The following is a 12074-nucleotide window of genomic DNA, read 5'->3' on the forward strand; positions in this document are numbered from 1 at the left end:
GTGATGTTTTAAATTATTCTTAAAATATCTTTAATCTTTGACTTTATTTTAAAAGAAACACATGACCAAACAATAGTAACTACAACAAAACCCCAAATGAAAACAGTAATGATTTAAGGGAGAAAAGGAAGAGGTATGGGTAGAGTAAAGAGAGTTAGGGAACAGGCTTCATTTGCCCTTAGGAGTTTTTATAAATTAAAGCAAATGATTAAATTTGAGGCCCACTGAAGCTGTAATGGGCTTTGGGTAAGCTAGTAGAATTTCCTGGGGTTTGTTAGATGTCAGCTGTAGCATTAGGAGTGTTTTATTAATCAGCTGATAACAGGAGAGCACACGCTTCTTTGTCTATAACTTTGTGCAAGGTGTTGTGGAGGTGAGATAAGGCAAGACACAAAAGTAGACAGGATTCTAGTCTCTGATCCTTCATTTTATGGGGAGAAATTACACTCATTCAAGTACCGTTATTTGTCAGTAACAGGCAGTGAGTGGGCAATACCAACTGAATTGAACAGACTGTAAGTTGGTGGCGTTGGAGAAGACATGAAGGACCGTGGGAATCTTGATTTGGGTCCTAGAGGTTGGATAGAATTGCAGTAGGACCAAGTGGAGGTAGAGCATCTTTAATAGGGGCAACAGCATGAGAATGGGTCATGATTGGAATGTGGTTATAGGAGAATCAGTAACCAGCTGAGCAGCTGTAAACTACCAAGCTGAAAAAAGGACTAAAAAGGATAGCTTGTGGTTTTCCTTTGCTTCTCTTGTTTTTGTGTGAATTGCAGTCTGACAGTCTGTGACCCTGGTGGTTATAGTTTTGGGGCAGCAAATTCTGGATGCTTGCTGTATCTGTGTGGGTCTTGATTTGATAAGTTACTCTGAAGGTGCTTTTTTTTTTTTTTTTTTTTGCGGTACGTGGGCCTCTCACTGTTGTGGCCTCTCCCGTTGCGGAGCGCAGGCTCAGCGGCCATGGCCCCACGGGCCCAGCCGCTCCGCGGCATGTGGGATCCTCCCAGACCGGGGCACGAACCCGCGTCCCCTGCATCGGCAGTCGGCCTCTCAACCACTGCGCCACCAGGGAAGCCTTGAAGGTGCTTTTTCTGCACACTTTTTTTCTCCTTTAAGCATCTCTTACACAGCTGTGTGGATGATGAGGTGAAAGACCAATCACTCAATAAGAAAAATCACTCATGGGATTGTTGTCTGGTAAATAAAACTCAGAAGTAAATTTCTATTAAACAGAATATCAAACTCAAAAGTAATTCAGTACAGTATTTATTAATATGTGCTGTGTGCCATGTTTGTATGTCTAAATCCATATGGTAAGTTTAGCCCACTTTTTTTTTTTAAAGATTTTTTGTGATGTGGACCATTTTTAAAGTCTTTATTGAATTTGTTACAATATTGCTTCTGTTTTATGTTTTTCGATTTTCTGGCCCCGAGGCATGTGGGATCTTAGCTCCCTGACCAGGGATCGAACCCGTACCCCCTGTATTGGAAGGCGAAGTCTTAACCACTGGACCGCCAGGGAAGTCCCTAGCCTACTTTTAATAAATTTCACTTAATGTTGACATTGTGACTGATTCGAAATGTATAAGAAAACCGTCCAATAGTATGCAGAGAAATATATAAGGTAGAAAATTTTAATCTTCAGTTTTGCTAGCTTAAAAAATCTGAAATAATTGAGCACCTCTCTGTTCAGACTGACAAACTTTCATTTTCCCAGCCTTTAGTTATAATTTAAGTCCTAACTCTTTCTGGAAAGTTGGTAGTAAATATTTGAGTGGGAAGAAATATTAAAAGAATACGTACATACATTAATCTTACAAGGAAGGCTTATACGATGTAGATGCCTATAAAGTACAAAAATATAATTGGTTTGGCAAATTTTGTAGCTTGATGCTTGAACTGTGGAACAGTTGCTTTTACAAAATTGAGAACTGCAGATTACAATTAACTGTCGTTAATTTCGTTGAGTAGAAATATGTTCCATTTACTGTATAATCAGGAGCCAGGCTTGAATGAGTTTAAATAGATGAAATCTAAATTATACTGACAGTCCATTAAACATTAGCAGAAAACCCGTAGAGAAAATGGATTCACTATGATACCAGTTTATAATAAAATCATTTGCCAAATAAGAATTATAGCCAGGCATTGTGAATTCTCCTGTGTATTTCCAGTGAGCACTGCAAATTGGTTGAACCATTTATTATAAAGCCGAGGCCCCTAGTGCATTGTTTTCTGAAAAGGAGCAGGCAGTGTTGCTTGAAATCTGCTCTGCAGGATGTGACACCAGAAGATCAGACTAGCATTTTGTTTGTCGGCCATGTGGGAAGAGAAGAATCTTCACTGCAGCCTACCTGTCACTGGTTATTTTTTCCTGTGAATACTGGGCATAGTATTCCTGGAAGTGTTTGAACTCTCTCTGGGTTGGTTTCCTGAATGTACATATTTCAGCTACATTTTAGTTGTAATCTTTGTGTTAAAGACATTTCCACTAGCAGTCATCCTCTACTTAATATGGATTTTATACCCGAATTTATTTTTGACAGGATTCACTGATTGGAATGAATAGAGTTGTTACCTGCCTTCTCAGGCATTAGAAAGGTAGGTACAGTAGGGCAGCAAGAGTGAGAGTGATCTCGAAATTCCCTTCCCTCACGTCTCTAATGCCCTGAGACACTTTGCTTCACAGGGCAGATGACCATCACTGATTTTGAAAATAGACACTCCCCTTCCTCCCTGCCCCCACCCCATGCGCCCTTTCCCTTCTCCTAGATTCCTTGTGTCCTCTTATGGCACATAGCTACTGCATCTACAGACGCAGTAGAGAGATTGACATCACTTTACTGGAGTTTTGATGTTAAGCTGGCTAGAATCTTTTTCATAGTAGGGATTCAATATGAGTCACAAGGAGGGCTTTTTAAGGAACATTTTCAGAATAAAATGTGGTGATGGGAGTGCTCAAAATGTTCTTTGCTTGAGTAATACAAGTGTCAAACCATAGCTAATATTTAGCATATCAGTGTAACTAGTAAGATTGCTGCTGCTGGCAGGATGATCTTTCTTTTTTCTTGTTTTACAGAGTTTTCAAGTCCATGTAGCATAGTATTGATTTGGGAATGGGGGGAGGTCTTGCAGCAGTAGTTATTCCAAAACAGTCAGCACCACTTCTTAATGTTAGCAAGATAATTGTCTTGAATCTGTCTTCAAGCTTTTGATGCATTAGAAAATTTTCTAACTCCTAGAGGAGAAGAGAGAAAAATGGGAAATTTAAACAGATTTTCTTTTAGTTTGTTATGACCTGCTTCTCTACCCCCTCCCACCAGCCAACTTGATTTTTCTCATAATTTAATTCCCTGTTGGCATAATAATTCCCTGTTAGCAATGAGGATGAAGAAAGGTAAATGTTTGCTAAATGTATATAGTGTTGTTTTTAAACAAAAACCCGTGTAAAATTTGTAGTACTACTTGGGAATCTGTAGACATGAATACATGGAGTTTAATTTTCATGAAGGTCGAAAAGGAAGGAACCAAGGATATATGTCACCTGAGATATTAGAATCTTTAAGAAGATGTTATCAAGCCAATTTTGGTGACAGTGTTCAGGGTCACAACACAGGAAAAGGGTAAGGACTAACAAGATTTCACTTACAGAGGTGCTGTTTTCCCAATTTTTGTTTGCTTTTCCCTTTTAAGTTCTCCACTATTCCCAGACAATGCAAATATCCCTTCCCCACAAAAGAATCTGGCAGAAAACTAAAAGTAGGTCATCCTGCAATTGAGTTATTTCTTTCTTTCTTTTTTTTTTTTTGGCCGCACTGCATGGCACGCAGAACTTCCCTGACCAGGGATCGAACCCGTGCCCCCTGCAGTGGAAGCGCAGAGTCTTAACCACTGGATGGACCACCAGGGAAGTCATATTTCTTAAAGAAGTAGTCATTAGAAAACCACATCTTTTATGTTGATATTGCTAGAGCATAGCCTTCTTGCTAGGATCTTGTGTAACTTCTTTTCTGTTTTAATATTTTCATTCAGTTCATTTGTTCCTCGTGTAGTTTTTGAGTGTCTACCGTGCGGAAGGCAGTAGTATATCGTTTAGAGAGGTGAGGCGTGGTGACAGGTGTGGCTCTTGTAGAGAGCAGGAAGCAAGATGAGAGGCTCTGATAGAGGCCAGGTGGTGCACGGGGGATTGGGATTCGGGTATTGGGATTTCAGAGTAGTTGCTAGTGTGTGCATGCGCGCTCATGCACACACACCCTTTTGTGTGTTGGAAATTTGGAAGCATCCATGTTAACTAGCAAGATGCTTGTGGACTTTATTCTGCAGTGTTAGACCAGCTGCTGTTAGCTGATGGAGTAGTCAGAGTGTCGACGGTGCAGGAATCCTGTGTAAGAGGAAGGGAAAGCCAGAGAGCAGAGCAGTCCCGAGGGCCAACCTCCATGGCCACTGCTGTGCCACCCAGCTGGGTCTCTGGGGAATTTGTTTGTGAGAAAGGCTTTGTTCACGTGTGCTCTTCACACGGAAAGGTTTTCTATTGGAAATTATGTTAGAGTGGCACTGTCATGCTTTGCAGAGGGGCAAGAAGGTATTGGGTTGGCCAAAAAGTGAAAGTAAGATGTTATGAAAAATGCGAACAAACTTTCTGGGCAACCCAATATTTCAAAGATTAATAGGCAGAAATACGTTCACGGAGAAAGAAATTCTTTCCCGGGACAGAGCCCGTGGCTGAGCATCGTCCGCCGCTTGCTTGGTGAGTGGGCAGAGTCAGTGTCCACGGTGCTTGTGCAGAGGCTGTCAGGAAGGATGCTCACAGGCTCTTGGTATTTCAGGATGACAAACTGCCTGATGCTTCAGGCTGTGGTTTTTACCCTTGAGAAGACCCTGCTCTTGTTCTATTTACATAAGGCTGCTGATTTGCTGAGGGTTGAAAAAGCAGAGAGGGCTTTCTTTGCCTCCAGAATCTGCCTTTGCGTTTTGGCTGACTTCCTTCTCTAGCATAGCAAATGCTCTGTTGTTTGCAGATGGCACAAGAGATTCTTGGACACAAAGCTATGTTGAGGTTGTGAGAGACAGCCAGAATCGCCCTGTTCAATATCATTGCCCACATCGTGCACACAGGATTTGAGGCCACTTAATCGTGTGATCCGTTTCCAGGCAGAGGCTACATGTTAGGAAATAAATCTTAACCTAGACCCATGGTTTCATTTGCAGACACCCCTGATAAAGAAAAAAATTTGTTATCCTGTGTTGTTTGGAATAATTGATATTGATGGTAGTAGCCTCACTCATTTTTTCTGGCCCATTTCGGGCTTGCTGATTTTAAGATTAAAAATATATATGTTTGCCCTGCAGCAGCCGTTAGCTCAATCTGGTAAATATGCATTTTCATATGGGTAATTTTGAAAATGCGCATTATGCACTTAATGGGTCGCATCAGAACTGCTAGCTTGCTTTCTTTTTTAAAGGCTCTTTTTCTTTTTCTCAAAAAAAGGTATCTGCAGTACTTGTGTTGGCCATGGGGAATTTTCAGGTTGAGGATCAATATCCAACTGACTGAAACCAATTTTATAGCCAACTTCAGACAATCCATGCTCCCATAAATTGCATGAAAAATTGTTGGCAAATCATTTTGGCTTTAAAAGATTGCTGGGCATACCCCAAGTGAGTTTTTTAAAAATTGGGGTATAGTTGCTTTATAGTGTTGTATTTGTTTCTGCTGTACAACAAAGTGAATCAGCTGTATATATACATATGTCCTCTCCCTCTTGGACCTCCCTCCCCCCCCGTCCCCGTCTCCCCCAGCTAAGTCACCACAGAGCACCGAGCTGAGCTCCCTGGTTCGGACCAGCTCTCTGTTTGACACATGGTAGTGTACATATGTTAACCCTAATCTCCCCATTCGCCCCTGCGTCCTGACCACACGTCCGTCCTCTACGTCTGCGTCTCTGTTCCTGCCCTGCAGATAGGTTCACCTGTACCATTTTTCTGGATTCCACACATATGCGTTAATATACGTTATTTGTTTTTCTCTTTCTGACTTACTCTGTATGACAGACTCTAGGCCCATCCACGTCTCCACAAATGACCCAGGTTTGTTCCTTTTTATATTGACTTATGTTTTCATCATTCCCTTTCCAGATAAAAACACTGTATTTTTGTGCTAACTGTAAACATCTATGTAAAGTTATTTTCTTAAATAGCTGCTTAATTAATAAGACAAGAGGGAAATATTTCTGAGTTATATGGCCTTATTTAACCTTGTTTTGAAAATCATTAAGAGCAATAATAAGTAGACTTTTGTGTGTGTTTGAGACTTAAATTCCAAATTGTTTTTAGAATGTATTCTCTTTTAGTTAGATCCCCCTATTTTTTATGGGAGGGTTAAAAAGAAAAGTTTGACTCTACAATAAGTTTTCATGCTTTCATTTTTAAAAATGATTTAGAAAAATCAAATCAAAACAATGTATTTTTCCCTATTCCTATGGCAAGTTTGACATGTGAAAAAATTTAATTCATGTCAAGAATTTTAATAACTTCTGATCTTGGTCATTGTGTGTTTTATGACCATTTATGTAAAATAAACTCTAAGTGTTGTCACTTAATTTTGAAGATAAGTTCAGTCAGACCTTTTCACATAAAAGTTTCAAAATACTGATAGAGATCACTTGATGCAGTGACCTGCTTTACATATTACTAGCCTTGTGCGTTGGAATCTCATATCTGGATGTATAGCTTTGGATCAGTTTGGGTTGCCACGATAACTTTTTAAACAGAAAGAGGTGACTTTTTATCTAGTAATAAGGCATTGATAAGTAAACGTGGTAATTCCATATGTTAGGTTTGTGGATCTACTCTCTTCCACTACCTTATCCCTCATGGCAGCGTTCCTCAGGCCAGGGCTGCAGGGCAGCCTCCAGTAAGACCACGGAGAAGTGTTTAGGCAAAGGGATATCAGTAGTTGTCCTTGACATCCCAGCATATTCCTTTCCTTTCTTCTCTAACAGATATATGTTCAGAGATAATCATTTAGATAATCATTAGAGAGAATCATTTTCCTGAATGTAAATTTGTAGTTGAGGAATGAAAGAATATAGATTCTCTCTCCTATTCTGGAAAGCTTTTTAATATACAAGTTAATACCTACTTTATGTTTTTACTTTATATAAGAGGGTTTATAGTAATAATGATTCTGTTGATTATGAAAAAAGAATATAAAGCTTTTCATTGTGTAAAAAGAATAAAGTTATTCATAATCCTCACTATCTAACCATCTGTCATTGATTTCAGTTCTGTCTAGTCTTACCAACACCAGTGTCAGACATTAGTCCCTGGGGGGGTGAATGCAGAAATTAATAAGTTTGGTTTCTTTGAGCTCAAAATTGATAGTGAAGTAGACAGTGCAGACCATCTGACTGCCAAATAACTGACCACACAGGGGGATGTAAGTTGTCAACTTTGTATAAAGGAAAGGAAATCTTACATCAAGGAGAGGAGATGTTGTTTCTTTACAGAGGAGTCATGAGAGTTTACTGCCACTGGAGGTAACTCATTGTAAGGTTGCAGGTGCTTGTAAGAATAAAGGAATAAAGAAGGTTTGGTATGGATGGGGTACGGGAGTTGGTGTTTCTTTAAGGCAGTGCAGCCTAGGGGAGGGCGAGATGTGATGTGGGATCAGACCATCGAATACAGCAAGTTTTTTTTTTGTCACATGAGCTTTAAGAAAGTGGAGATCATTAGTTAGGAAGGGACCTGTTAGTTTTGAAGTCAGTGAACAGTAGCTAGGTATGACAGTGTTACGTTATGAGATACAGAAAATACTTCTGTAGGAGGTGATAGGAAGAAGAGGGCATATGGGCTGTGATTTATGTTCAGGTGAGATGAGTAAACAGTGGATGTCTAGAGATGTGAAGTGCTGGTAGTGGGTACAACAAGGATTGGAACACAGAAATTAAGAACCTTGAGTTGTCCCCACACTGTGCAAGTCGGAGCTACAGTTTTTATTTAGGGAATGGGTTTCTTCAGTTTTTCCTTGAACAGCAAGTTAGGGCTTAGGTAGAGAACTCTCTACCACAGTGGGAAGAGATCTCTTCTTTGTCCCTTAAGGTGATCAGCGTGTTAAGTGCATGTTGCCTGAATGTTGAACAGAGTTTTTTCCCAGCATCCTGGACTTTGGGACAAGATAGAAAGCTCAGTCAGCAGTTCATTCCTGAGCTGCTGTTTTATATGGATTCAGAGATCGGATTGCTGTTGTTGAGCCTACATCTGAGTAGAGAAATCTACTGGGAAATTCTGGATGCCTAAATGATTGACTTTTCAGACGTCTTCTTTTTCTGTAATGACTTTGGGCTACAAGAATCCTGATATCTTTCAGAAAGTTTCTTGGAAGGCAGTGGCCTTTAGTCTTCTTTGTGTCTTTCTTCCTGTTCTGCCTCTTAGTGGGTCTGCTAGCGCCTGTGGTGGGACTAGAATTTCCACTGGATCGAGGGCTCCAAACCTCTGCTCCTTTGCTTTTTGCTGGGGAGGGTGTTGTTAACATGCGTGAAATGAAGAAGTAGAGGAACCTGCCTCTGTTCTCAAGCATCTAGAGTTATTCTAAGACACATTTGTTGTGAAGGGTCATGAGGAAGGATGAAACACATGGCATTTTAAACGTGGGCATTACGGTCACTCTCCCTAGAAAATTAGATTGACTGCAGGTGCCTTTACTTCTGAGTCTTCGCTTGTAGTGTGGAGAGTTTTTACATTCCTTTATAGTCACTGCTTCCCTTAAAATCATTGCTTCTTAAAAAAAAAATGTCTTAACTGATCATTTTAAAAAATAACCTTTAGACTCCAGCTGTTGAGAGCATCAAAAATAATTACCCAGCCACCGCCATGTCAGATGTAATTTACGAAAGTGCCCTTCTTCCCTGAGGAAAATCTAATTTGGTTTACTTCATTCCATCTCTGATTGGCTGCCTTGGTTTTCTTTACTATTAGAAAATATGTTCAGGTTAAAATTTAATAGAAAGTTATCCATAAGATACTAGATTGGTTTTCTTTTTCTTCATGTGTGTGAAAAGGTCGTTGTAATAGCATGTTCAAGCTAGTCTTCTTTACGTATTTCACTTATTTCCTCACAAAATATTTATTAAAAATAAAGCAGCACTTGGCAAAGCTGTTTCTCTTTGTGAAGACGGGGAGCATCTATCTGAGTAATATATTCAAGATTTTGTCTTGGTGTGTAACCTTGAGCAAGTAATTCCCTTTATTGACGTTTCTCCATCTGACTATGGATAATCTCATGGGATTCCCACTCCCCCTTCTTCAGGGATGCTGGAAACAATAATTGAGGCTTTATCAAGTTATTTAAATTATCAGAAAGTGGTCAAAAAGAACCCAAGAGCTGTTTTCCTTTAGCTTAAAATTATTTGTCATTTAATATCACCTTTAAAAATTTATTTTCTATAAAAGGCATGTGCTTTGTCATTTATTTATTTATGCAGTGGCTTTATGGGCCCTGTCTTTGATCCATTAAAGGTAAATGCCATTGTTTTAAATTTTCTTTTTCTTTTAAAGACTGTGTGTATATCGAGAGTCGGAGGCCAAACACACCGTATTTCATCTGTAGCATCCAAGACTTCAAACTGGTAAGCATCTTTTCATGTGCTGTTGATTCTACTCTGTACCTTCTCTTTTCCCAGTTCCACTGGCTGTCTCTTTTGATTGCTTCTCTATCATACTGACTTGGTAACCAGTTCACCTCTGAGTGCTGACTGCCTGGTGACTGCAGCACTCAAATAAGGCAGTAATCAGCTTTATAACACTAAGTGTAAACAAATGTTTCTGAAGTTTTTATTCATTTAGTAGCTGTTCTGACAACAATTTCAGATGTTCCCTTGAGCTCCTGTAGTAGTTCATTTTTTCTCGGCCATTGTGAAGAACCTGATGTAAAATAAACTTTGGATTTAATGATGAATTGGGGGAAAAAAGAGAATATAAATGGGCCAGAGATGATTATTTTCTGTGGCAATTGTAATTTACTTAGGTATTTTAAGCAAATATGGAGTGTATCTTGAACCTTTTCTGGGTGTCTCCCGTGGTGGAGGTCGGGGAAGGAAGTTTGGCTTGGGGATGATATAGCTACAGTACTTTCTCGTTAAAAAGTACTTAGGTACTTTTACTTTCACAGGTACCTAAGTGCCAATATTGCCCAGTATGAAATCTCTTGTTTTTAGACTACTGGTTCTCACACTTGGGGCTTTGGATCCCCTGATATCCGTAGAGATTTTGCAGAGGTCTGTAAATAAGCATTCTCAGTCTCAAATAAATTAAATAAATATACTTCACACGTTTGTACAACTGCTTTTCAAATGTATTAATATGCTGCTGTGATTTTTAAAATTAACTTATTTAATGAAAGTACAGAGTTAAGAATCACTTTATTATGTATTTTCCTCAGGCAATTGTTATGTGAAGTGCTATCGGAGCAGTGTCATTTGGGGAGTCTTTTGAAACATTTAGATGTTAAGAAAGGATCCTGTACAGTAAGTCGCCTACATACGAACGAGTTCCGTTCAGAGAGTGCGTTCCTAAGTCCAACAAAGTTAGCCTAGGTACCCAACTAACACAATTGGCTGTATACCACTGCTTTTACGCTTGCTTGCAGACATCCTGGGCTTGAAATAATGATACTGTACTGCTGTATACAGTACTGTACAGTAAAGTACACAAAAGCACAACGGCTTGTAGAGGATGCACGCCAGACACACGCACTAACTTACGTGATTGCACATGCGAACGCACGTTTGCATCTTTGAAAGGTCGCAACTTGAAGGTTCGTATGTAGGGGACTTATTGTACTTGAAGGTTGTGAACCACTGTGTACATTCTTAGGTCTGGAGAAATCCTAATTCTTTAGCTTTGTAGAGATATGTGTCAGTATCTGTGAAAGCCAGCCATTATTTCCAAAACGCTTTGTAACTTTTGATAATACCTGTGCTCTGACATACATTGTATGTGACATTTCAGCCTAAAGAAAAGTAGTGTAGTCTGAACCCTGCATCTCCTCTTTTTTTTTTTTTTTTTTTTTTTGTGGTACGCGGGCCTCTCCCACTGCAGAGCACAGGCTCCGGATGCGCAGGCTCAGCGGCCATGGCCCACGGGCCCAGCCGCTCCGCGGCATGTGGGATCTTCCCGGACCGGGGCATGAACCCGTGTGCCCTGCATCGGCAGGCGGACTCTCAACCGCTGCGCCACAGTGAAGCCCTCCTTAGTTTTTTTTTTTTTTTAAATGCATTTTAAATGACTCCAAATGTCCAGTTAGTATATGCGATTGAGTTAGTTAAAAAGTTGCATGCCATTTATTTTTCTTTGTTCAAAAATTATCACGTAAGTAATAACATGCTTTTTGCTACTTTAAAAGAAAGTAAAATGGGCCATTTACTGCTAAGATTTCTTTATTCTTGGTAGGCTGCTTTTACCTTCTAGTTTTACAAGGTGGCCTTGCGGTTTAGTCTTGTAAATCACATGCTTTCTGCTCAGATTTTATGTCAACATGAGGTTTTACCATTTTTTAGAGGTCTTTGCTATTTATTATATGTTGCCTTCCAAAGAATGTTTTTTACAGACGCTGCACTGACATCTGCAAATCTGGGCGGTGGCCTTGTTTCCGGAAGAGTTTTCTTTTGCTAGCGGTGCTGCTACTGCTCTTTCCCTGCTCATTGTCTTTGTGTGTGATCTTTACCAGATATAATACCACCACACCATGGAAAAGATACAGCTGTGAAATAAAACTGCAGAGATTTTCCTTTTACCTATTAGAGTCTGAGCCCCTTTTGTACAATTTTTCCACGTCAGCAGGTGCCTTCGTGTTTGAATGGTGTCTCTTATGAAATGCTGATTACAATGTGATAGTTGCTGTTCAGGGCAGAGGTTCCTGCTGAGCTACAGTAATTGCTCAGGGTATTAACAGCAATAAAAGCTGAAACTTCTGTCATCAGGATTGGTCTAGTACAGCACATTAAAGCTGTCTGCAGAAACAGCGTGGGAAGTGGGGTGCTATAGGTTTAGATACCTTTTTCTAAGTCACATAT

At 39.8% G+C, this 12074-nt stretch overlaps 1 protein-coding gene across 7 annotated transcripts in view; it reads left to right on the forward strand.

Moving 5' to 3' along the window:
• RERE (arginine-glutamic acid dipeptide repeats) overlaps positions 1-12074 on the forward strand; it is a 427727-nt gene that overhangs the window by 189537 nt on the left and 226116 nt on the right. For all 7 annotated transcript variants that reach the window (XM_089901851.1, XM_089901849.1, XM_089901848.1 and 4 more), the window contains one exon: positions 9559-9629. In XM_089901851.1, coding sequence (XP_089757977.1) covers positions 9559-9629 — 71 coding nt within the window. The remainder of the gene's footprint in view (positions 1-9558; positions 9630-12074) is intronic.

This window comes from Delphinapterus leucas, chromosome 1, assembly GCF_059928025.1.
Source record: "Delphinapterus leucas isolate spDelLeu-1000000601 "Yukka" chromosome 1, BTC_Dleu_Yukka2, whole genome shotgun sequence".
NCBI lineage: Eukaryota > Metazoa > Chordata > Mammalia > Artiodactyla > Monodontidae > Delphinapterus > Delphinapterus leucas.